Source organism: Aspergillus sclerotioniger (genome assembly GCF_003184525.1).
Source record: "Aspergillus sclerotioniger CBS 115572 chromosome Unknown BO94scaffold_16, whole genome shotgun sequence".
Lineage (NCBI taxonomy): Eukaryota > Fungi > Ascomycota > Eurotiomycetes > Eurotiales > Aspergillaceae > Aspergillus > Aspergillus sclerotioniger.
Genome location: NW_020291006.1, coordinates 230219 through 254214, shown reverse-complemented (window position 1 = coordinate 254214; position 23996 = coordinate 230219). Strand labels below are relative to the sequence as shown.

Here is a 23996-nt window from a genome sequence, read left to right as displayed (position 1 = left end):
TGACTCTTGAGGAGAAGCTTCGATAGAGTTTCGTGATCGAATCCATGGATTGAGAGAGAATGGATCAAAGGGAGCATTTCGGTGGAAGTAGAGATGGTCACGGGCCCGAGTTTAGATAATCCGACCGCCGATGACGAGCAGGTGATGGGGAAACAAACACAACACACCTAGTCTGAGATACTTCATGGTAAATAATAGACCTCAACGAGCAAAACATCCCAATTAATGGCCAGGCATGCGCAAGGATCAAACAGGACTAGTGGATTAACAGATCTACCTACCTATCTACCTACCTACGTAGGGTCCCAGGACGAGAGAAAGCGACTTTCCGTGCATACTTGCAGTGTGTTTGTTTTGCGCGGTGGAATGTCAGTTAGGTAAGCCGCACGTGACCGGCGGCCCAAACAAGCGCCCGGTCGTTGCTTGAGGAACCGATTTCTCTGTTTATCCTCCTTCGACCTTCACCACCTCGACCTTCTAGACGCGGCCGCTATGAGCCTTCCATAGCCAGTCTGTTGCAGCCCGACGACCCCTCTTGATGCCTTGACGACAACACTGCCTCTCCTAGCTTCTTTGGTTCCCGTCCCTGCTGTTCTTTGTGCGGTGTGGACCTCGTGCGGTCGAGGGTGGTTCCGTGAAGGATCAAAACACACGCTATTGCCCGTGGTTACCATCGCCTCTCGCCCAGCAACAAGGACACCCAGACACGGTGCTGCGTAGCAGGTCCGAAAAGAGAAAGAGATGCCTCCTGAGATGGGTAAGAAGCTACCTTCCCTCCTGCAGGCGACCTGTCTGCTTTTCATCCGATCTCCTCCGCACCTAATCCCATCTGCTTGCTGTACGTATGTTGGATTGCCCGCTGACTTGCAGGAACCGCAGCCCGAGCGGCCTCCCAAGCTTCAAGTGCTGCTTCCCAGGCCACGCAGATAGTAGCACCTCACAGTCGCCCCGGGACAGCAGATCTGATGAGGTCACGCTCCGAAACTGTAGTCTCCAGAAACAGTCGCCGCCCCCGGTCCAGAGGCTCGACTGCTAGCATCCACTCCACCACCACCCAGCAGACCCAGGACCAACAGCTCACCGATGGCTTCTCCCAGTTCCTGCCCACCCAATCAACACCCGGTCACAACGTATTCGGCGCTAACCCGGAGGAAATTATCATGCGATTCGGTCAACAGTTGTCGCACCCCGTCAACGGAGCATCCCTCGATCCGACTTTGCAGGAAGCTCACCACCCTGTCATGCCCAGAGCAGAAGAGTTCTCCAGCCATGCAATGCACGGTCATCATCTATCACACCACTCCCTCCCCGCTGGCATGCCGAGCCACGGATTGCCTAATGTGCAGATGCCTCAATTCCAGCCCATGTATGACAGTGGCCTTGAGAACCATGTGCCTGAGCATGTACTAGAAGACAACGACATCTCCGAGGCTGGCGCGAAGAAGAAGAAAGGATCCAGCTCATCGCTAGCCAATGACAACGAACTGCGCAAATTGCTAAGGCAATACGAGGGGTATTCGCTGAAGCAGATGGCAGCCGAAGTCCTGAAACACGAAGGAGCTGGAGGCAAGGCTGAGAAGGTCAAGCAGGTCTTTGCCATGATTTGGTAAGCCCTCCTTCTGCTCCGGTTGTCCCATGCATGGGAGTTGTTGCTTACATCACTCAGGTTGAAAGAGAACTGTCGGAAGAGTAGCGGTTCCGTCCGACGCGATCGTGTATACTGCTGCTATGCAGAAAAATGTGGAACAGAACGTGTGTCGGTGCTAAACCCGGCTTCTTTTGGGAAGCTTGTGCGCATCATCTTTCCCAATGTGCAGACCAGACGACTGGGTGTTCGGGGCGAATCAAAGTATCATTATGTCGATCTGACAGTGATCGAAGAGAAGCAGCAGAAGCCACCACCGCTTAATCCACAATTGCCATCTAACGTGAACAGCACAGCAAGTGTAGCTGAAAGCAAAGCCAGCGATGTTATGATGCAGAAAAGGTACGTCAAGTGGTTGACTTGTGAATGAAGCAAGTACTTATGCAATGCACAACAGTGTTAGTGCTGCGCCACAGCCTCCCGCAGATACCGCCGTATTCCCGTCCCCTACTACTTCTTTCACCCCAAGATTCACTACGAATGCCCCTACTTCAGGATGCGGCTGCCGCTCACCATCTCACCCCCATGGTGATACATCAATCACGCTTGACAATGTCGCTAGTAAATCAGGCAGAATCATCCACCAGATGCTCCAGCTACCCTCCTCTGATTCTCCCGCCATTGACAACGAGTCTCTGCAGCTCCCTGATATCAGCGACTATCTGCCAACCAATACGGACTCGAAGATTGCGGCAGCGCTGGCAGCCCTTTATCGCTCCCACTGCATCTCGGTCATTGACAGTTTCAGATACTGCAAGGAAAGAAATATGCTACGATACTTCTCTGCCTTCCATGGAACTTTGACAGTGCCCGTCCAGAAGCTCCTGACGCATCCTAACCTTGCTCCGTGGATCAAGGAATGCGATTGGATCATGTACCAGAAGATGATTGCTTTTGTGGCGCCGCTCACGACGCAGGTCGTTCCCAAGCTTGTGCTAGATGCTTTCAGCTCAATCTCGCAGCGACTTACAGCCCACATTGCCGAAACTTTCAAAGCCCAGCCACTCCATGTTTCATTAGCGAGGTTAATACCGGCCCATATTTTCTGCAACCTGCTCAAGCACATGCTGGATGTGAACCAATCCGCCAACGCCGCTGCGGCCTGGTTGTGCCACCCCGACAACAGAAACCAGATGTGGTTCGACTTCAAAACCTTGGTGGATCCGAAGGAGATGATCTCCAAGGCCAACATCCCAAGCTGTGCAGAACGCGCAGCGGAGCAGATATTGAAACACGATGTTCGAGCGCTTCTTACTCCCGTCACAGATATGAATCCTTCTGCTGCCCTCCCCTTTTACACCCGTCCTGATACCGACGAGGATCTCCAAACACCTAGATACCCTGTGGAGTCGGCTTCAGGTGACGACTACAACTTCCCGGACAAGTGGATCTCCTTCATACTCAATCTTCCCTCCGTTTTCCCTCACCACAGCACGCAATGTGTCATCGAAAAGGTTGATGCACTATGGGATTGTATACTACGGCGGCTGACCCTAGGAGGGGCGCAGAGCTTTAGTGCCTGGTGGATGACCAAGGTTTTCTTCCACGAGATGATGCTATGGCAGGCCGAGAAAGGGGGGTTCATGCGTTACACCCCGAGCACGTTACACTGCGCCGGCTTGAGCTCCAACCAGCAAGGGCCGACCAACTTTCTCATGAAACCGTCTAATTGCCCAGTGCCTGACAAGAATGAGTCACAGCACACCGCTCATTCGAGAAGAAGGTCGGCTGCTAGTCCGACTTCCGTCGACAGTCTCACGCAAACTCAAACGTCATTGAATCGCTCACAGATGGAAGCCGAGTCGAACCCAAACACGATGGAAGCTGAGAAGCCTAGCGGCGTTTCCGAGAACATTGCTAGCTTCCAGGCTCCAAATAACGACGACAGTGCCATTGACCTCGATGACGATTCTATGTTGATGACCGTGGGTAAATATGGTGATATGATGGTCTCTGATCCAGCAGACGCTGAAGGAGATGTCGTCGTCATATAATTTACCTTTGCATATCCGTTTGAATTTCGTTCTTGGAAAAACCCTCGTTTTCTTTGCTTATGGGCGGAGTTGGATTCTCTTTTCAGGAGTACCATTTTGGATTGATCACTATTTACGTCTATTTCAGAGGAAAGCTCGGCGTTCGACGATCTTTGCACGAGAGACGAGAAATGACAGCATCGATTCGAGTTACGTTGGCCTACAGCAATGCTGTCGATGCAGGTTAGCGATTGCACACATCTAATAGCGGGTTGATCCCGTTTGTCCTTATTTTGTTTGACTTCCACTATTGTGACTACAACAGACCGAGTCCGTCTTTGTACATATGTTTCGGTCTGCCGATGATTCCCAGGTCATTTTTGTCGTGGAACTATTTCCCTGCGCTTCCTTTCCATACGCTCGTTTTAATGTCTTCACTCTTTTGCGCTTTTTGCCTCCATCGTTTGAGGTCCACCTAATCATCGACATTTAATGTCAACGAAAACCCACGACTCACAAATCACCTCTCTTCTGGTCCACCCATTGCGGCGGGCTGCTCACGAAGGCCTGACACACCCCGTTCTGACCCTTGTGAATTGAATCGATATCTCTTGTTTTCACATGAATATTACCTCATGAATCCATGATCCGGTGGGGTCCAGAACACTGTGTGAAGCTCTCAGGGTCTTCACTCACAACTAATCAGGACTCACACCCTCACTCACTCATTCCAACCAAACCTCAGCTGATTAAGCAGGTTCCCCCATCCTACCATTTTATGTGACCATTTATGTGGAAGAAAAAGGCGCAATGCTTCTCTGGGTTTTGTTAGGTGACTTTGCTACTGTATTCTAGTTGGATTGGTGTCCATTGTTTCTTTTTTTCTTCGTTACCTCCTTCATGAGTAACCTTTGACGAATGATGCATTCAAGTGATAAATAGCCTTTTTTTCAATCACCCTTTTTTATCGTTGATATGATTGTCCAGTGTGCTCGTTTAGGGCTCGGTAGATGGTAAGCAAGCCCTGGAATGGTAGGGAAAGTAAAGGTCTACATCAGCTGGTAAGAGTTTCATTGAAAAACATACTAACTGACATCCTTCTGTAAAAGAGACAACTTAAGGTAGGGAATCGTGGATCGGCAATGATTCGTACTCCTCTATGGCTTTGACATTGAGCAACAAACATAACTACTCTTGAAAAAACCAATGGGAGCGAAAAAAAACCCATTGGAGCGAGACAGGGGAAAGAGGAGAGTAAGGGTCATTAGAGATATAAAAGCGGGTCATGTTCCTGAAACCCTAATCAAGGGTTCGGACGTGTTTAGTGTGTGTATTTAGTCTAGCTCTGCTGTATGCAAGCAAATCTACAGGAGCGAACTCAGATGTTGGAAGAAGCCGTTTAAGTTACCTGAAACCTAGGGCAGGGAAGAATCTCGTCCCGGCGTAGCCGTAAGCAATGATACTTTGGATGTCTATGTTTTTTCCGCTGTGAGGGCTCCATAGCTTGACGAGAATGTATCGACCTGAGCTGTAGTGAATGGTTAGATCCATCTTCTAGGAAGTGATGGGGCAGAACGTACGGAGGAGGGTCGAATTTTACGCTGACCATGCTTTTATTTCGCTCAATGAAAAAGCGAGCATGCGGTTTCATCAGTGAGAATTCCGAACCAAGTGCTGGTTCAGTACGCAGGCCTGGCCTTGGCATAACTGAGGTCGGCCGTCGTCTGACTTGCCCCTCTCGCTCCCCAATGTATTGGCGACGCATGGCTCGAACACGCCGTGCTAGCTCTTGGCGACGCCGCGCGAATGTGCTCAACCCGGAGGCATCGTCATCACTTAAACTCACGTCACTGTCGGAGCATACAATATTGTCATCTTCCATTCGCCCCATCCGCAAGCTATCGGTATCGGTAAGAGAGAGAGGCTCGTCATCATCATCTTGGTCATCACGATCAAGCCTTCCACCCGGCTGCTCATCATACTCCATAGTGATTCGGAACTCGGACATCGAATCAGGCTCATTAACAGCGCCACCGGGCCCACCAGTACTATCTGATTCCGAGTCAGAGGATTGATCGGCGGTAGACCCTCGGTCTAGACTCTGCAGCGGAGGTCGATATGCATTAAGATACTCCTGAGAAGGTTGCATTCCCCCGGGCCGATTCCGCGCGAACGATCGAGCTGTTTCGCATTGCACCTCGAAAGCAGCTGTACGAGCTAGGAGTTCATCAGATGACATTGAAACAAAAACCATGCCTTCTCGAATCCTTTGAAAACAATTAGTGACAGTTCAAGAAGGAGTTTCTAAACTCAGCTGAAACATACGGGGCATTGTAGCCGGTTTTCGGTGCTTTTATGACGATTTTCTTCAAGCAAAATGGGGACTCCCCGTGGTGCTTCAGAATGAGATTGCATCGGTCTGATTTCGTACAGTATACGGAAGCATCATTGCGAAGGATGTTTTCTGGCCATGAGCTTTCGCCATTGGGCTCATACGTCCCTCCGTCACAGCTAGCTAACTCCATTCTGAGTGCCCCAGGTACGACCTGGCCATATTGGCCGTATCGGAATCCCTGCAGTCCTTCCCTGTTATCATCTGACTCAAGCTTTCGACGTTTGGCCCTTGCACGGTCCATCGGATGCTCTTCTTCGAACTGCTGAGGCGTGACAGTGGGCGAGCCCAGACGAGGTACGGGCGTATCCAGGAGAGAGGCCAGATTAGAATCTCTGCTCCGTCTTACAGGATTAGACCGGTCGCTACCCCTCCCGGATCGAGGTCTTGGTGTTCTGCTACCTGAACGTGAGGGATCGGAGGTGCTTTCTTCTGGGTTCACTAGGGGGACATTCAAAGGCTGCAACCTTGGTGCTCCTGGATGAATCGGCGAGCTGGCCCCGTTGGCACGGTCCTCTCCGAGTGCTCGTTCTGCACGGAGCTGTTGCATCTGAAGATCCACGGCTGCCCTGGCTTGCTCAAAGCTGGAACGGTCCCAGACATGTGAAGAGCGGTAATCGTCCATCTCCTGGTTCAAGGTTTCTACTGCGCGGGCGAAGGCAAAGTCACTGCGGTTACGTTCCGAATTCAACAGATCCCGGAGATGTTGCAATCGACTGGCGGGCGGCAGCTGTTGTCGGTCATTGGTCCGAGCCCCGCGAGAGGGATGGCGAGAGGCAGGAGGGTAGTCGTAATTTCCCGACTACAGTGGGACATGCCAGTCAATACCTGCAGAGAAGCGGGGTGTTTGATGGGATCTTGGGACATTCCAAGGTCCTATTGGTGGTAAAGAGAATGCTATAGTCACAAACGTACCATCCTGTGCGAGGGAGTTGACCGTCAGTGGGAGGGAGAGGCAGCGGCAGCGGGAGCGGAGGAAGCAGAGCAACTATACCGACCGATAGGAGATTAATCAGGTGCAACGATGCGCTAGGCAGACGACAAAAGACACGGACGGGGACCCCGCCCAAGTAGCCGGAAGGAGCAGAGAGATAGCGAACCAAGGATAGCACTGTAGTAGAGGGCACGACGGGGATGATGGATAGATAGGATGAGATGGGATGGGATGATGGGATGACGATGGGTGGTGAAATGGCCGGCCGCCGATAAGTGATTCGATTTGCTTTATCGGCCGCACCGGGCACGTGATGCTGGGGAAGCTCGCGCACTCTTTGGCTTCTCTCTGTTCTTCCTCATCTTTCTCCTCTTCCCCCCCTCTCCCCTCTCCCCCTCCCCCCCCTCCTCCTCTGCTTGAACCGGGGCTCGTTTACCTATCTACAGACCTGCTGCTGACGGTCATATGCATGCCGGGCACACGTCAGCCAGCAGATTCACTCCCATTCCGGTTTTCTCGTTCCGACGCCTTGCTTCCCATACTTCCTTCCCCTCACTCCACTCCGAGTCCCCCGTCATTTGCCCCGGGGAATTTGGCGATTCATTGACACTGCCACGATTTGACGCATCAAGTATTTACCCAGTACCGCTCACTGCTATCCCCGAGTGAAGTCCGTCGAATCCAGCGCCTCTCCACGGCGAGATCCGCAAGTCGCATACTAATCGTCTCCATCAACAATCGCAATGGAGTCTCAGGCAGATTCAGCCCAGTCAATTAGCGCGGGTAAGGGAACCAACCTCAGATCTGGCAGGCAGCTACTATTGGACCGAGGATATGTCTGACTTTTCGTGAAACAAAACAGATGAGATCGCTTTGTATGATCGCCAAATCCGCCTCTGGGGAGTCAAGGCACAAGAAAAGTGAGCTCTTTCGACCATCCAATCACCACACATCAGCAAGCTGATCGTAATGCTCTCCGTAGGTTACGATCCGCTAATATACTCCTTATCACGTTCAAAGCGCTGGCAAACGAAGTTGCGAAGAATCTGGTGTTGGCAGGCATTGGTTCCTTGACGATCATCGATCATGAACTTGTTAAAGAAGAGGACCTGGGGGCGCAATTCTTCATCAACCAGGAACACTTGGGCCAGAACGTGAGCTGTCTCCTTCCCAGCAAGCATTGGCCATACAACTAAACGCATCTCAGCGTGCACAAGCGGCAGCACCCTCTGTCCGTGCCATGAACCCTCGGGTCCACCTTCACATTGACACCGAGGATGTCCATCTAAAACAGCCGGATTTCTTTGCTCAATTCGACATCACCATCGCAACTGAGCTCGACTTCGCTACATACACAACCATCAATGCGGCGTGTCGCATCGCTAATCGTCCCTTCTATGCCGCAGGGTTGCACGGTTTCTACGGCTTCGTCTTCGCCGATCTGATCTCTCACGATTTCGTCATGGAGCGTTCCAAATCGAACGTCCCGTCCCCAACGCAGGAAACTCCCACTCGCAGCATCCTGAACATCACGACGAAGAAGGAAAATGAGAAGGTTATCGAGATGGTGACCAAGCGGGAGGTGTATTCCCCACTGATCCTCGCCAACACCTCACCCCTCCCCGAGGATTTTACCAGGGTCGCACGGAAACGCAAACAAGTGACACCTCTTCTCACCTGCCTTCGTGCCTTATGGGAGTACCAGAAATCATCCGCCGGCGCCCTGCCAACCTTCTCCCACCAAGACCTGGAAGTCTTCACGAAACATGCCCGTGACTGCCACCAGGAATTGAAACTCGACATCACCACCCTGGACGCAGGGTTCCTACGCACCTTCCTCCAGAACTTGGGAAGCGAGCTAAGCCCCGTGGCCGCATTCGTAGGCGGCAACCTCGCCCAGGACGTGATCAACGTCTTAAGCGCAAGAGAGCAACCCCTCCAGAACATGCTCCTCTTCGACGGCGAACGATCCACCGCTCCCATATATCCCTTACATCCATTCTTCCCACCCGAAGTCGAGAACGTCCTACCGACCGTGCTTCCAACCTCCAATGTAATCTCATTGGACGGTGAGCCAGCCACGGTACCCTCCTTACCCTCCCGCTGAGCGACGGTCTGGGTAGAATGGCAGTGGAAATTCTTCGACGCTCTTTCCCTGCATAAGGGCCTCCCTCCATCCTAGGTGGGGTGGGATCCTCTCACGACGTGTACGATAGATCTGATAAAGCGATTTTCCAGGGCATTATTTTAACCCACCTTGAGTATTTTACTTTACTTTACTTCCCTATTATTCCTACGTTATTGTACAGTGAGTGATTCGTAATGGATGAAGAGCATTGATTCTGATAGCGTTATATCTCATTCAACCATACCCCTCCTTTCCTCCTGATCCATACGCAAGAATAAAGAAATACCCTTAGAAAAGGGGAGTGGGCGTGTAGGTAAAGAAAGATAAAATCAATTTATATGAAATGGAGCTATGCACATGTACAGATGCAACCGATTTTTTTTATCACATCAAATCAAACACACCCGGAACCAGAAGAAGCTTAAAGAAGATACGAACTAGATATGTATAGAGCGGGATATACTCCGTAGAGATAGAATATAATTGAGAGAGAAAAGAGAAAGAATGTAGAACGATGAGTAACGGTATAGCTCCCTGAATAGGGACTAACGCGTTGACGTTTCCTTAGCAACTAAGGGGGCGTTTTCTTCATCTTCGACTTTTTGAGGACCCATGGGGTGACCGTCGTCGCCGAGGGGTTTGGCGTCGTCTTCGTCGGAGATGAGGCCTTGGAGTTCGAATTCTTCGGCGTCGTGGACATGTTGGATCTCCGATGCGGAACGGGCATGACCGTTCACAAGACGACCATTGGCGGCCTGTCGGTAGTGGGAGGAGCCCTCGCCGGTGTCTGCAGTGCTTGAGGAGCGCGAGTGGGAGGGGGCTTGGGTGGATTCGGGCCATGCGTGGACGGCGTAGATGTGCAGGAGCACGTTGACGACTGGGGACCGGGTTAGTGTGATTCATTTGGCTTGATTAGACGGAACTTACACAGGAAGAGGATGAAGGCAATGCTGTAAAGGATCAAGACGTATGATACATGGGTTATTCCGGCGTCACTCAGGAGTTGCATCTGCTCCTCTGTGGCTCCCATGAAAAGGAATCCCGAGGCGTACAGAAGCTGCGGCAAGTTAGCACGAGGCCACGCCTCTGGATAATATGTTGGTTATGGGGACTCACGAAGGGTGGGAGATATTGGAAACTGTTGGGATCAGTACCGTCCACACTGAGGGTGCCCTTGTCCCGCAGCACGAAGGAGATCTCAATGATTCTCGTGATACCAGCGGCCATCAACGTGTAGCCGAAGATAGTGTGGATCATAGTGCTGATCATCAGGGTCTGCGGGTGGGCAGACATAGCATAACCGGTGAGGAGGATGACCAAGGCTGGGATTAAGTTCCGCTTGGGCCGGCCGTTGCGCCGCCGGCTCATCCAAATACCCAAAAGACCAGCGCACCACCAGACAATGCCCATAGTGGTGTGCTGCAAGTCGTTGTGGACCCAAGGACCTCCCCAGCGGTGTTCTGTGAAGGTGTTGACACATCCCCACGCAGCAATGATCAACGAGTCGAAGAACTCCTGGCTGCGGCCAGTGCGACGCAGCCAGTACTGGCCAACAAGGAGCAGGATTGTCAGCAGAATACCATAGGCGATGAAAGCGCTGCCCATGATGAAATGAGCCAGACACTGTCCCAAGTGGTCATCCCGACAGAAGCCCATGGCGGTGATTCCTCCGAAGAGCATTTGGACCCAACTCGCCACTGGCATCGCCTTTCCGACAACTCCGTGCGCGATCACGATCACCCGGCGGATACGGCCATGGATTCCTTTGGAGAGGTGCAACTTGAGATAGAAACCGAGAACAATCTGCACGACCATCATGAGCATGAGGGTGTTTGCGAACGACGCGTGGACGTTCTTCGAGAATTGGCGGCCTTTGTGAGCATGGCCGAGAAAGTATGCGACTACTGCGACGATGGTTCCGACGATCTGGAGAGGGACGTGCCAGCGCGAGCGCACAATCTGTGATTGTGAAGATGAAGTGTTAGATACGCAGCTTGGTCCAGGCAAGCAATGGATTTATTGCCTCCGACCGGGTTGGCCGGAGATAGAATGGATAGTCAAGGGTTTTGCTTACTCCGAGGACCATGCCCAAGGGGAAGATGAGGCCAAAGGCAAATCCCATCAGAATCATGTGCACCCATAATGTTGAGTCCTGGAAGGCCGGTCAGTACCTGGGAAGATCACCGCGATCGAAGACCGCCAGGTGCGACAACATACAATTGGATCATCGGAGACGGCGGCACCTTCGGGGACGCTCTCGTGGCCGCCGTGGGCCAGCGCGGGGGAGGCCAGCAGCAGGGCTGCCAGCAACCCTTGGAGACCGAATCGGCTCATTGTCGCGGTGATCGTCTTCTCCTTTCACGCGGAGGGAAAGGATGAAGAGGGAAGCAAAGCGAATGGAGGGAGTCAGACGGATGAACGATGATGAGGTGGAGGTGGAATTATTATTATTAAGGGAGAAAGACAAGGTCGGGGGGAATCGGACGAATCGGATTGGTCGGCGGCTTTTGTATGGCAAAACCACAACAACATTCATTATTCAAGCAGAGGAGAAAGTTTCATGACAAAGATAGAGAAAAAAAAAAAAAAGAAAAAAAAGAAGAGTAGAGCCCCATCGTAAAACAATTTCATCAGTCGACACGGTGGATGCGATCTCTTCGAAACTGCCGATCAGACAGACTCTTACAAAAGGACGGACGTACGTACGTATGTAATAATAGTACTATGTAGTATCTACTTGCATTCTCCACCTCCCCACACCCAGGCAGACACACTGCTACTCCTGGACATCATGCATGCCATCATGCCACCCTCCAAACAGCACCAGCAAGCCACCACCACCACCACCACCACCACCATAACAACTAGTAATGATAAGGACCCAGCACTAACAACCCTCTCCCCTGATGAACAAACCCAAAGGGACAAGAAACTGGTACTGGTTCTCTCTTCATACATCTCAGAAAATCTATAAAGAAAAAAGAAAGACAGAAAGAAAGGGAAAAATTCAACCCAGAAGTGGCATGCAACATCTAACAAATTCCAGTCCACTCTCCGCGCATCCATCGCAAGTCTGCAATCCCAGATCACGGGGATCGAGTCACAAATCGCACAGACCAAGACCAAGTTGAAGTATGACCAGCAGACCTGTGATATACTGTGTCAATCAATGGGGAATTATTCTTATTGATCAATGCTACGGCTAGGAACGACCCGTCAACGACGGTCCAACACCACATCCGTCTTCTCCACGAGTATAATGAAATCAAGGATATCGCCCAGGGCCTCATGGGCTTGATTGCGGATGCCCGCGGGGTACGGCAAGTTGACGTGCAACGAGAGTATGGGGTAGATGATCGGGATTAGTACGAGTTGCGGTTGGGTCTACAACTCTATCTCCCCTCGGAGGGTTGATTTACTGCGTTCGGAGTTCAACGGGCGTCTTGATCATCTTCATACGGTTGGGCGTTGACGAATGTTCCAAGATACCTTCCGCGTTTCTTGCGGGAAGTTCAAGTGATAACGGATTCTTTTCCAGCTTTTCCTAGCTCTCTCAATACATACACTTTTGACAGCAGAAGCAGAAGCAGAAGCCACCAGACTATGTGGACAGTCAGTGAATATCCAAAGTCCTACTTTGCAGACCCAAGTAGACAACAGAGGAAAGTGTCGTCAACAACTAAGTACAATTGTGAGATTCTCCAATCTAAACCACAATGCAAGCCAACTCCACATCGATCAATGCAGCTTGGGCGTAAGCAAGAAACAAGAGAAGAGGATCAAGGCCACCCCCGGCATAGTTTTGGTGAAGGAATCATGACACATTACAGGATGAGTAGAGCCGAGTAAAAATGCAAGTAGAAAGGGGTATAAGCAGAGCAGACAGCAGGGACATTAAAGGATCTAGACAGAATGCAATGGTATATCAATGGCCACCGTCCAGGCTTTGCAGGTTGACCAACTCAAAGTAACGGCCCTTCACCCGGATCAATTCCTGGTGGGTGCCGCTTTCGACAATCTTACCCTGGTCGAATACATAGATAATATCGGCCTTTTGGATGGTACTCAGTCGGTGTGCGACGGCGATCGTGGTGCGTCCCTTGGCCGCGGCGTCCAGCGCAGCTTGCACAACCTTTTCGGATTCCGAGTCGAGAGCAGATGTAGCCTCATCCAGCAGCAGAACTCGGGGGTCCCGGATCAAAGCACGTGCGATTGCCACTCGTTGTTTCTGGCCTCCAGAAAGCATACCTCCCTTGCTGCCAACCACGGTGTTGAACCCCTCCCTGGAATTGGATTGCGTTAGTGTCGCAGTCGTTAAAAGGGAAGCAACTAAGTCGACTTACGGAAGAGACATAATAAAGTCATAGATGTTGGCATCCTTGCAAGCTTTCACCAGCTGCTCCTCGGTCGCACCATCCCCTTGAACTCCCAACAAGATGTTCTCCCGGATGCTGCCTTGGTACAAGGTAGGTTCCTGGCTGACCAGCGACAAGAAACTGCGATATGAATTCACGTTGAGCTGGGTGATGTCTTTCCCATCAATCAGAACCTTTCCAGCGATGGCGTCATAGAAACGCTCAAGGAGCGCGATGGTGGTACTCTTGCCGCATCCACTGGGGCCGACGAGGGCAATATATTGTCCGGGTTTGACGGTCAGGTTCAGTCCTCGTAGGACAGGCTGCTCTGCCCGGGTAGGATACCTGAAATGCACATCCTTGAACTCAATCTCGCCTTCCACTGAGGCGAGGTTCTCCCCCTCCTCCGACCACGTGTCGATTGCTGGTTTTCTGTCAAACAGCCTCCGAAATTCAGCCGCAGCGTTCTTCGCTTTTCCCATGTCAGGCGAGAAAGAGAAGACAGTACCAGCGGACTGGGCGCCAAAAAGAATCTCCGAGAAGCAGACGAAAAAGCGGAAAACAGAGTATTCGTGATGGCCCAGGAGTGTGCCTCCGTACCAGAAACCAAGCGCAACACAGAAGAAAACTAGGGCTTGCGAGCACGCGTAAAGGATAGAAGACTTCAGCACAGACAACAGGCTCTTCCGTCCCTGGTCCTCCAACTGAGAATGATAGATTGCCCAGACATCTTGCTCCCGCGTGAGTGAGGCCACAGTGCGGATGGCAGAAGTCGCTTCGCAAGCATAGCTCGCAGACGATTCATAGGCAGTCTTGGACCGTTGTTGGAATCTGGCCAGCATGTAGAAACGGTAGAAACCACACCCGAGGAGGATGGGAACGACCGAAATACAAACCAGAGCCAATTTCCACCCAATGGAAAGAGAGATAATCATGGCCGCGCCGAGGGTGGTACTAGTCATCAGGATAGTTCCCAAAGTTGCCCCACTGACTCCAGACAGATGCTTGGTCTCGGTTGACAGGAATGATGTCAGCGCGCCAGTGCTATTCTCCTCCCTGTCAAAGAAGGTGATGTCCTGCCGGAGAATCGACCTGAAGGCCATGCCTCGAGCCCGGCGGATCAGCCGTTCTGAACAGACAGCAAACGCGGCACCGTTGATCGAAAGATTGATGAATTGAGCGATTCCAACCACGAAGAACATCAGGGCCCAGAAGGCTCCGTCATGCCGAATTTTAGCGCTCTCGCTAGTCGGCAATGAAAGCGTACTGATAGCTTTGGCGTACAGCACCGCCTGAGTTGGCTGACCACCACCAGAAAGAACCGCGAAGCACAGCCCAAGTAGCATATATGGAAGCTCGGGACGATTGAAGGAGGCGATGAATTTGACCAATGTCCAGAGGGAGTATTTCCGGGCGACCTCGGGCTCCCGCTTAGCAAGAATGGCGCTGGAAATTGATTTGTGCGTTCCACTGCGGTTCAATCCATTCCCAGCGAGTGACTTCTCATCCTCATCGTCGAGAGAGCCAGAGCCGCTGCTTGCAGACTTGATGCGCGCAATTTCTTGTTTGGAGAAGTCTTCCTCCTCGACATCCTCATCGGCAACCAGGGCTTCCGCGTCCTTCTCCTCATTGATACGCTGCGCCTCCACAAGGCTGTGGTAGGTACCCTTGCGGCTGACAAGCTCGTTGTGGTTTCCCTGCTCCACAATCTTACCATTGACCATGACGACGATGTTGTGTGCCGTCTTGATTGTCGATAGACGGTGAGCAATCACGATAGTGGTTCGACCCTCCGCGGCTCTGTCAAGTGCTGCCTGTACAACACCCTCGGATTTGGTATCCAACGCAGATGTAGCTTCATCGAGTAGAAGAATTTTGGGGTCGCTGACAATGGCACGTGCAATTGCAATACGCTGTTTCTGTCCTCCGGAGAGCAAGAAGCCGCGCTGGCCAACATTCGTCTCGTAGCCTTCAGGGAGTGCCGTGATAAAATCATGCGCATTGGCCATTCTCGCCGCATTTTCGATCAGGCCCCGGATCTTCTCCTCGGGGTCTTGCTCAAATCTGGTGCCAATGAGTCCGTATCTGATATTTTGATAGATGGTGGTGCCGAAAAGGACGGGTTCCTGGCTGACTAAAGAAATCTGTTGACGCAACCAACGAAGGTTGAGGGTCGAGATATCATGGCCATCCAAGAGAACGGAGCCCCCAACCGGGAAATAGAAGCGCTCAACCAGGCCGACAACGGTACTCTTTCCAGAACCGGAAGGACCAACCAAGGCAGTTGTTTTTCCGGCAGGCATGCTTAGAGAAACCCCATCCATGACAGTCACTTCCGGCCGGGAAGGGTAGATATGCTTGATCCCACGAAACTCGATGTTGCCCTCAAAGTGCTCAAGCTTCTCACCTTCCTCGGAATAGGGGTCTAGGGGTGAAGGGCGGTCGATGGTGCCATAGATCTTGACAGCTGCGGCGACAGCGTTCGTAAACGCCTGGGCGTTGGGGCTGACATTGCCCAGACTAAATGAGCCGATCAGGATAGCCATCAACACAGTCAGAACCTGGCCGACGTTGACCTCTCCATCAGTGAGAAAGCGAGAGCCCATCCAGAAACCAAGGCCGTAGTTGGAAAACATGATACCGAACATGCCGCCAATCATGAAACCAAGGGTCACTTGGGTTTTAACACCCCATTTCTCGGCCTCGGCGAGGTGAGTCTCGTATTGTTTGGCAAGCTTGTCCTGGGTGCCGAATGCAGTCGCATTGCGGATGGAGCTGATGACTTCCTCTGCTACCGTACCACCAGCACCAGCACTCTGCAAAGCCATCTTGCTGTTCTTGACGATGAAACGAGAACCACCTCCCATGAGCAGAACCAGTGCCACAATCGTCGAGGTACAGATCAGTGCCAGTTTCCAGTATTTGACGTAAGCGACAATGAAAGCGGTGACAAACGTAGCAAGAGCCGTCAGGGTGAGTCCAACCTTTTCTGAGATACCGTCTTGGATGAGGTTCGTGTCGGCAGTGATACGAGTAGTGACTTCACCTGCACCCAGCTTGTCGAAGTATCCCATGTTCTGTCTGAGGATCGACTCGAGGTAGTGCTCGCGAATCTTTTGGGTAACGTGCTCACCGGTGTAGATGAACCCGACAGTGGAGATATATACTGTGACAAACTCTGCAATACCGAGATAGACGAAGTAGAGGACATTCTTGGTCAACTGGTGGTAGAAATCGTGGTATGAGATCTCATACAAGGCTATGCCTCGAAAGGCCGAGGCCAAGGAACCGAAAAGGATCTAGGCCAGAGTTAGTCAAAGGAGGTCCATCTAGACAAACTATAGAATGCGACCAGGGATATCACTCACGGTGAACAAAGGCAGAGCAGCGCCTGCGATGATGGCGCAAATTCCGCTCACAATCATGATCGCGATATCTGACCGAGAAGCATAACGGAACAGACCAAAGAACGACACATCCACATCGTCCGCATCCAGCTGTTTCTTCAAAATCTGCTTTTCATGTTCGGGAAGATGAGCATACAACGCGTCGGAATCATCTGCCCGGGCTAATTGTTGGGCAGGAGACGCCTGGCTCTTTTCTGCAGCGGGAACCATTGTCGTACTGGTGACGGACGACTGGCCGCTTGACTTGCGCAGCTCCGCCGAAGATGGACTTTCGCGCTCCATGGCTGACAATTCGACGTCGTCGACGGATCTCTCCGCCGAGATGCGCTCGTTCTCCGGGTGGGACATTTCGTTCGCGGCGTCGAACCGAAAGTCTCACTCTATAATTTAAGGTCGAAGAAGGAAAGGGTGTGTGGCGGGGGGGGGGGGGGGTGGAGAGCCAGAGAGCGCTCTACTCCATGAGGCAGACAGCTTGAAAGAAAGATTCAAGATGCTTCAAGCGGAAGCTAACCTGTCCCCAAAAGGACGCGAGGAAGGGATGCACGCGCAGGGAAGGGGTGGGGAGTGGGTTGTAGGGCGAGATGGATGGCTGGTGTCCCTGCTGTGAGATATTCCTCCACACGCGCGGCAGATAGGGATGGAATGATCAACTACTTATGTGGAGGAAGAAGAGGGGGCCGATAGATAAAGCCAGAAAACCAGGGAAAAGCTATCAAATTAAAAAAAGGGGAGGAGGCTCTAATAATACTAGTAATTCGAATCATGACGACCTGGAACTAAAGTAGTATATGCGTCAGCCAGAGTCTCCATCAGTGCAGTGCCCCATCTTGCTTGTTGAACTTAAGAAACTAGAAAGATTCCTTTTTAGTTTCCGTCGTTTAGTTTGCTGGTCGGAGCCCCGACTTCCCGAGGGCGATTTTATGCATGAACCCCGTTGGTCACCGGGCCTCCACCTGCTGTTATCCCCATGCTTTATGACCGGAAATAAAAATAATCAATAATTCTAGATGGGACGGGCCTTGATGCTGTCTAGCCTGATCTGAGAAGAAGTAACGACTTTCAGTTCATCAGGTTCATCATGGATCATGGATGCCTGCAGTCTGCACAGAGCTGCGTATTGTTTCCCCAGGAGGTAGCCTATCAAGTTATCTTTTCACTTTTAACTTCCCTTATGGATAGCAGCAGTATTCTGTTGCACCGCAGATCAACAATAGATGGTAAGAGATCTTGGATCCCGGTCGGATACTCTGTGAACCCGTGGAGAGAAAAAGAAAACCACCAAAAAAATACCACTACAACATTCATCATTCAACAACAACAAAAGAAGGTGAAGAATTAGGATTAGCGCTATTAGCTCCCAGCTTCCATGTTGTTTCCCCCAAGGTTGGCACGTACCATTGGTGGATTCAGGGGGCGGGTGATAAACGAAGAAGGCAATAGTAATAATCAATCAGTGGCATAACTTGTTTGTGAGTCATGAATCATGATACTAGTCATATTCCCATCGTAATTCTTCAATTGGACACATCGGATTGGTTCTACCTAGACTTCTAGAACCACCGCGTACAGCGTACTCCGTACTCCGTATAAGGCCAGATAGGAGTTGGTTGTTCGGACCTCGCGTGTACCAATCGATTGCGAATACGACACCGGTCGTATATGCCTATTATAATATTATTGCCTAGAGGGCTTAGTGTTCATACTACTAATCGGCGGGGTCCCGCGCTACGAACAAAGAAGAAAGACTCGAGATGTTTTACCGAAGACCCGCTTGGGTTATTTGGGTACCGAACTGAAGATTATTATTAATAATACTCCGTAGTATCTAAATGGTTTCGATGCTTCTACTACTACACAGGAGATACTCACACTCACTCACTACTACCAAGGCATGAAGTATGCAGATTCATACCAGAAACAACTTTAGTCACTTGTGCTTCGATGGATGGCCCAGCTCTTTAAACTCTAATCCGGCTTTCGCCAAACGTCAGGAATTCAGGGGGGAGGGGTGGGTTTTCATCTTCCCATATTTCCATGGCCGTCACGTCATTCACAGGCCTCCAGGGAAAATGTAACTTACGTCAAAGACATGCCACATAGCCTCCTCAAACTTAGTATCTAGATAGATATGTGAAGACTGAATACTTTGGAGGATCTAGTATCTTCGCTCCTAAATGTACATACTACGTAGCCCAAAATAGTGTCAAGTCCGAGCGGGCACAGTCCATGTGGTCACTGGTCAGAGGATTCCAATGCCTTTCATATTATTAGGTGGCATCCTTAGTCCTTACACCGGATTATTGAGGGCCCAGTTGCTCCGTCTCTACTCCGCTATGCTAGTGTTATGGCATTATGCAGTAGTCGGAGTCGGGCACTCCGAGCACCGTCGCCCGTTCCCGATCGCAATCGATGCCTGATCTGGAACGCAGACACCATAATCTTACCTCCGCCTCGATTGGTCTATCTGCCATCCCGCTGGATGCATTACCACGGACGGAGTCCGCTGCTAATGTTAATGGCACTCTCTCCCACGTCAACTTTGACTCACATCTGACACATAGCTTCGTGTTCGGGTTCGGACCTGTTTGGGTCCCCACGGAGTACTATCTCGCAGCTGTATCCAGGCGTTCGCCCCTTCTGACCTGTCATATAGGAATCAATTTTACGGTGTAGTAGTTTCGGCATCTGCGATCTCGCTACTTCTGTTGATTCATTTGATACTTATCAACTCCGCCTCCTCCAAAGTCCAACGAGGTGATTGACCCGACCCGTTTGCTATCTTATCAATAACCTGACGGCTCCGTATATCTATCGACCTGCTACTAGTATGTAGGTAGGTACTCCGTACCTAAATAGTCAATATCTGGCTTCCCCAACGACTGCATAGTCTATATAGGGCACTCTTAATCCTTGAAGCCACTGATGCTAGTCAACTCCGCCATATCTAGGTGAAACTCCACACGGAGTCGGAATGAACGCTAGGTATATGATAGATACCGCATGCGCTAAGTCGGAAGGTAGGTGTTCCGAACGAATGCCATGGGTCGTATACGGAGTCGATAAGACTGATCGACGGAAGCATAGGGTACCGAAGCCGATTCTGACAGGGCTCCTCCAGAGCATAACCTCGTCCATGCTGGATCGGAAGATTTAGGGCGGATATGCTGAATGCTACCATAGAGTTCGGTGGCTTGACACAACCGGAGATTATCGATTTGACATCCAAAGATTCCTCCCTTCTCACATCTGGTTCGTTGCTCAGCAGACACGCTGGTGGCTCATAGAACAGGTCCGTGACACTTTCGACACCTTTACCTGACGGGAGTTTGTATCTCCATTGTAGGTGCCTGCTAAGCCATCATGCTGAGGGTCATAATAAACTGGAAAAGAATTTGAGTACGGAGTAGTAGTGCATCAAGATGTGAGATGGAATCACTGTATCGTCATCACCTGCGAATTGACAACCAGATACCGTGTAGGACCTCCGACATTGGTTGCATCTTTATGGAGTACTTGCTGTCCGCAACAAAAACACCGCGCGAGGTGCATTGGTAGGCTTATCTTATAGAACAGTCGGAATGTATTCGCGTACTGTGTATACAAGGCTTTCCAAATTTGAACAGATGCACTGAGCGCCAAGCATTCCATGTTTCTTCATATAGGTACGGAGTATTGGAAATCTCGTATCTAGGTAGACGGCGATGGTATGAATTGGTCAAGTCCAGCAGGCCGCTTGGCGGTCAAGGCATGTGACTTCCCGTTGGAGAGACAGTCTCGCAAAGACCGAGTATGGAGTATACACACCAGTGATATACTCAACGATAGCCACTGCATACCCCATATTTTCAACCTATGACAAACTCTACGTATTTTAACATAGATCAACAACCAAGCACAGCTATGTTGGATGAATCCAAAGTGCCCAAGCACCGCCTACACGTCAAATAAACGTGTCTGCCTTAGGCATAAGTCACATGACCCGGCGGAAGCGAAACGCTAAGCCCTGCCCGCACAAAAAAACCACCACTACTGAACGGCGCCTTGACAGACGGTCGACAACCTCATCATCGCCAGTCCATACACTCGCCGTCGCGACAAGCCTTCAAGATGCCGGTTAGCAGCCCCCTTGACATTTGAACGACCATGAATACCACATCTCTTCTGGAAATGAAAAATATATGGAATAGAAGGTGGTGGTTGGGATGATGACACCAGGCTAACGCTCACTTTTCCTTCAATCTAGAGCCACAAGAGTTTCCGCACCAAGCAGAAGCTTGCCAAAGCTCAGAGACAGAACCGTCCTATCCCCCAGTGGATTCGTCTCAGGACCGGTAACACCATCAGGTAAATAGAACCGTCACCGTTCCATCCACATGCACCCCGTCATTCCTCGATCGACTTGAGCGAAAGAACACCGACAAAAAAGAAAAGGAGGCAAGGAAGATTCAGGGAACGATTGCCATGTGTGCTTCTGTACCGAGTATTCGCCAGGGCACCAATATCATAGGCTCTGGCGGGGATATCAGAGGACATTGTTTCTATACACAATACCAGATACAAGAACTAACCTCCCATCTCTTCTCTCCAGATATAACGCCAAGCGCAGGCACTGGCGCAAGACCCGCCTCGGCATCTAAACTCGTCTTATCAGCACCGCCCGACGACTTTTCGATTTCGCCCGAGATGGCTACTACCTATCGCCGGGAATGTTTCGTTCAGTCGTGATACCGCCAACTCTTGTGTGCCGCTGCTACTCGCGATGATGACAAAAACCCTGCATCATTCTTGATTTTCCTCAAACAACCCGCTTCTCATCTTTTTCTCAAACCTCTTACGCTTTTTCTCTCTCGGAAACCCGTCCCTCCTCGGTTTTCTTTCTCCGCATACTTGTTGCCATCTTTTGTTTCAGTACCAGCAGCATCAGCAACATGACACTGGTTTTTCTTAAAAGCCTATCTCGTCTCAAATGATCGACCGATTTGAGATGGGGCCGGATGTGTGCGTGTGTGTGTTTGTGTTCCGGACAGGAGATAGTGGTTGGTGTGTGGTCGAGGTGGGCAAGCGGTGATTTGATTGGGGGAGCTGTCTCTGGTGATGCAGCAGTGCTTCTGCAAATTGTGTACACGAGCTGAAAAGACAAAAATCGAAAATCTATGATGGGTAATGAGCAGTTGAATGAGGTTGTTTCTTGGGGAACTGGTAATGATGCTGTGTATCATGGCTCCGTATGAAAAGCCCATGAAAATATTCGGTCCTTCCGGTTGAAGCTCTCGACACTGGGTGTGTACATCAATCAGTGAATGGTGATTGGTAAGGCTATGTTATACTCTTTGTCGTATGTCACTCGTGTGGAGAAGGGGCAGCTCGATTGTGTGTAACGTCCATCCCTGCATCGAAGTATACAAGTAGCCCGGTTGCTGTACGGGACAGCTGCTCCACGTCGATATTGTTCATGTCTTACCTGGGCAAACTATATGCCCGGTCTACAAGATCCCACAGATTTCTACGGAGCCAGTAGGGAAATCCACTATGCAGGGCAATTCAGGCAAGTGAAGGCAATTAAATTAATAGGCAGCCGGGAGGCGAACACCCGGTTGGTTGAATTTTTCTTCCAGGAAAATGCGAGCCGCGAGGTAGTAAGATAAACTTAGGATGATAAGAGAGCGAAGGAACAGCAGTTCCCTAACCTTGTAATAAGCTACATCTACCCCTGGCCGTGAAGCACAAGTGCACAAAGCCAAGACGGAAAGAGTGACAGTGACAAAGAAAACCCGCTGACATGAAGGAAAAATATCATAACGCCGTGAACTGCAAACAAGTTTAGACCAGATTAAGCCCCGGCCGAAACATCAGGATATGGGCTCATATGGGCTCATCTCTCCCGGTTTGCGTTCCATAGAAAGCAGTCCGGGAGAGCAAGCATGGCGACGTCGACGATCAATGTAGGTTTAGCGGCTACAGTAAGATGCAAAGTTAGCGGGCCAGCGGCTACATGGCGGGGGTAGGCTCTCAGCAGCTTACTCCTCAGCCCATTCATTCTCACGACGGATCTGATCTTCTTCTTCGGGAGTGAAATCGTTTTGAATGTTGAAAGTCTTGCGAATCTCCTCAGGAGACTTGCCCTTGATCATATTCGCCACGGTTTTGCAGCCTACATCTAGAAGACCCTTTATGTCGAGGTAGTTCGCAGCCTGTAGTTGAAAGACGGGTTAGCTGGTAGGCTTGCGTAGACATTAGACCCCAGAACGTACCAGAATAATCTCAAACAGCATCTCCTGGTCGACCTGCGTGAACTTCTGATCCCACTCATCGATGTCAGTGGTCTTGCGGCGGGAGTCTTCATCCTCAGTAGTAGAAGGGGGGTCGTTCTTGTGGTGTCTGCACCATTCAATGACCTTTCTTAGGACAGGTTCGTTGACCTGTTTCCGGAAGTAGTTAGCGATCTTTGCCGGTAGACACCTAGACAATTTAGCGGATGACTCACATTGGGAATGGGGATTTCCTCGGTGGCATCACCCAAGTCCTCCAGCATGTTCTTGATAAGAAGAGAGCGCTCGGCGACATCGCGCTCTGTGTTTTCCGATGCGTTAGTATGTAAACTTTGTGGAAGCATAGACACAGTCACGGTTTCTTCAAAGGGGTTTCAAAGGCGCTGTACTTACCAACCTCGATGTGCACGTTGTCGGCACTGACGAATGTAAGAAGAGTCCCAGCGGCAGCCATTTCTAGGATGCGAAGTAGACTCTGGAAGATCTGGATTCCTCTGTTAGATAACTCAGCTGTAGACGCCGGGAATGTCACTGGGTTGCAGTTCCAACAAGGTTATATGAGGGGTAGGCAGGCGGGGGACACGCTTGCTTACAAGTTCTGGGTGGTAAGAGTGAAAACGAGTTGTGGGGTTGGGAGAAGGGCGTATTGAAGCGGGGATTGAGATGGTTTAAATAGCCTAGTTGGCTGTGAAGTGAGGGCTTGCAGTGGGAGAGACACAAAGATCGATTCCGAGGTGAAAGGGGAGTGGTGGGTGGAAGTTTCCGAGACCGACGAAAGAAAGGCGGATGAATGGCCGAGCTCTGAGGCTGACGAGGGTCCGCCAATGTCCGCCGTCATTTGTTGTTCATGCCCCACCTGGGCGGTTGTGGCCTGGCAGATTGCTTGTGCTGCC

General features: G+C 50.9%; 9 protein-coding genes across 9 annotated transcripts; 5 read left to right on the top strand and 4 right to left on the bottom strand.

The window, feature by feature from the left end:
- Window positions 1-741: 741 nt before the first annotated feature.
- Window positions 742-3639, top strand: BO94DRAFT_557138 (RFX family transcription factor; the record flags this gene model as incomplete). Its single annotated transcript, XM_025613916.1, has 4 exons — window positions 742-757; window positions 880-1606; window positions 1667-1987; window positions 2043-3639. 4 exons carry the CDS (start codon window positions 742-744, stop codon window positions 3637-3639), a joined length of 2661 nt encoding a protein of 886 aa, XP_025466733.1.
- Window positions 3640-5022: 1383 nt separating this feature from the next.
- BO94DRAFT_586274 (uncharacterized protein) lies at window positions 5023-7661 on the bottom strand (the record flags this gene model as incomplete). The annotated part of the gene is made up of 4 exons (XM_025615753.1): window positions 5023-5146; window positions 5199-5885; window positions 5944-6812; window positions 7584-7661. 4 exons carry the CDS (start codon window positions 7659-7661, stop codon window positions 5023-5025), a joined length of 1758 nt encoding a protein of 585 aa, XP_025466732.1.
- Window positions 7336-9421, top strand: BO94DRAFT_535853 (E1 ubiquitin-activating protein AOS1). Its single transcript, XM_025611882.1, has 4 exons — window positions 7336-7727; window positions 7807-7864; window positions 7927-8098; window positions 8152-9421. The coding sequence occupies exons 1-4, from the start codon at window positions 7688-7690 to the stop codon at window positions 9049-9051; spliced, it is 1170 nt and encodes a 389-aa protein (XP_025466731.1). The 5' UTR covers window positions 7336-7687; the 3' UTR covers window positions 9052-9421.
- BO94DRAFT_535852 (Ytp1 family protein) lies at window positions 9280-11656 on the bottom strand. Its single transcript, XM_025611881.1, has 5 exons — window positions 11290-11656; window positions 11147-11224; window positions 10189-11031; window positions 10000-10129; window positions 9280-9949 (listed from the first exon to the last, which is right to left on the bottom strand). Exons 1-5 carry the CDS (start codon window positions 11404-11406, stop codon window positions 9618-9620), a joined length of 1500 nt encoding a protein of 499 aa, XP_025466730.1. The 5' UTR covers window positions 11407-11656; the 3' UTR covers window positions 9280-9617.
- Window positions 11657-11875: 219 nt separating this feature from the next.
- On the top strand, window positions 11876-12884 carry BO94DRAFT_518057 (SWI5/SAE3 family protein; the record flags this gene model as incomplete). Its single annotated transcript, XM_025610020.1, has 3 exons — window positions 11876-12007; window positions 12119-12204; window positions 12279-12884. 3 exons carry the CDS (start codon window positions 11876-11878, stop codon window positions 12436-12438), a joined length of 378 nt encoding a protein of 125 aa, XP_025466729.1. The 3' UTR covers window positions 12439-12884.
- Window positions 12885-12997: 113 nt separating this feature from the next.
- Window positions 12998-17247, bottom strand: mdr1 (ABC multidrug transporter Mdr1; the record flags this gene model as incomplete). Its single annotated transcript, XM_025610019.1, has 3 exons — window positions 16796-17247; window positions 13416-16726; window positions 12998-13355 (listed from the first exon to the last, which is right to left on the bottom strand). Exons 1-3 carry the CDS (start codon window positions 17180-17182, stop codon window positions 12998-13000), a joined length of 4056 nt encoding a protein of 1351 aa, XP_025466728.1. The 5' UTR covers window positions 17183-17247.
- A 1933-nt stretch (window positions 17248-19180) lies between these two features.
- BO94DRAFT_535849 (uncharacterized protein) lies at window positions 19181-19995 on the top strand (the record flags this gene model as incomplete). The annotated part of the gene is made up of 4 exons (XM_025611880.1): window positions 19181-19434; window positions 19488-19667; window positions 19783-19851; window positions 19919-19995. Coding segments are annotated over exons 1-2 (296 nt in total), but the record flags the coding sequence as incomplete, so codon positions are not given.
- Window positions 19996-20890: 895 nt separating this feature from the next.
- Window positions 20891-21478, top strand: BO94DRAFT_535848 (60S ribosomal protein eL39). Its single transcript, XM_025611879.1, has 3 exons — window positions 20891-20947; window positions 21078-21178; window positions 21423-21478. Exons 1-3 carry the CDS (start codon window positions 20942-20944, stop codon window positions 21469-21471), a joined length of 156 nt encoding a protein of 51 aa, XP_025466726.1. The 5' UTR covers window positions 20891-20941; the 3' UTR covers window positions 21472-21478.
- Window positions 21479-22374: 896 nt separating this feature from the next.
- On the bottom strand, window positions 22375-23830 carry skpA (SCF ubiquitin ligase subunit skpA). The gene is made up of 6 exons (XM_025611878.1): window positions 23697-23830; window positions 23497-23587; window positions 23319-23404; window positions 23086-23253; window positions 22856-23025; window positions 22375-22789 (listed from the first exon to the last, which is right to left on the bottom strand). Exons 2-6 carry the CDS (start codon window positions 23555-23557, stop codon window positions 22783-22785), a joined length of 492 nt encoding a protein of 163 aa, XP_025466725.1. The 5' UTR covers window positions 23558-23587; window positions 23697-23830; the 3' UTR covers window positions 22375-22782.
- Between the last annotated feature and the right edge of the window lie 166 nt (window positions 23831-23996).

Excerpts from the sequence above, each read along its gene's own strand:
- BO94DRAFT_535853 (XM_025611882.1), top strand. The coding sequence starts at position 7,688 with ATGGAGTCTCAGGCAGATTCAGCCCAGTCAATTAGCGCGG. Across the intron at positions 7,865-7,926 it reads GGAGTCAAGGCACAAGAAAA|GTTACGATCCGCTAATATAC; the intron begins GTGAGCTCTTTC and ends TGCTCTCCGTAG. Across the intron at positions 8,099-8,151 it reads AGGAACACTTGGGCCAGAAC|CGTGCACAAGCGGCAGCACC; the intron begins GTGAGCTGTCTC and ends AACGCATCTCAG.
- BO94DRAFT_535852 (XM_025611881.1), bottom strand. The coding sequence starts at position 11,406 with ATGAGCCGATTCGGTCTCCAAGGGTTGCTGGCAGCCCTGCTGCTGGCC. Across the intron at positions 11,225-11,289 it reads CCGTCTCCGATGATCCAATT|GACTCAACATTATGGGTGCA; the intron begins GTATGTTGTCGC and ends CCGGCCTTCCAG. Across the intron at positions 10,130-10,188 it reads TCCAATATCTCCCACCCTTC|CTTCTGTACGCCTCGGGATT; the intron begins GTGAGTCCCCAT and ends AACTTGCCGCAG.
- BO94DRAFT_535848 (XM_025611879.1), top strand. Across the intron at positions 21,179-21,422 it reads AGGACCGGTAACACCATCAG|ATATAACGCCAAGCGCAGGC; the intron begins GTAAATAGAACC and ends TCTTCTCTCCAG.
- skpA (XM_025611878.1), bottom strand. The coding sequence starts at position 23,557 with ATGGCTGCCGCTGGGACTCTTCTTACATTCGTCAGTGCCGACAACGTG. Across the intron at positions 23,405-23,496 it reads CAACGTGCACATCGAGGTTG|AGCGCGATGTCGCCGAGCGC; the intron begins GTAAGTACAGCG and ends CGGAAAACACAG. Across the intron at positions 23,026-23,085 it reads TGCTGTTTGAGATTATTCTG|GCTGCGAACTACCTCGACAT; the intron begins GTACGTTCTGGG and ends TTTCAACTACAG.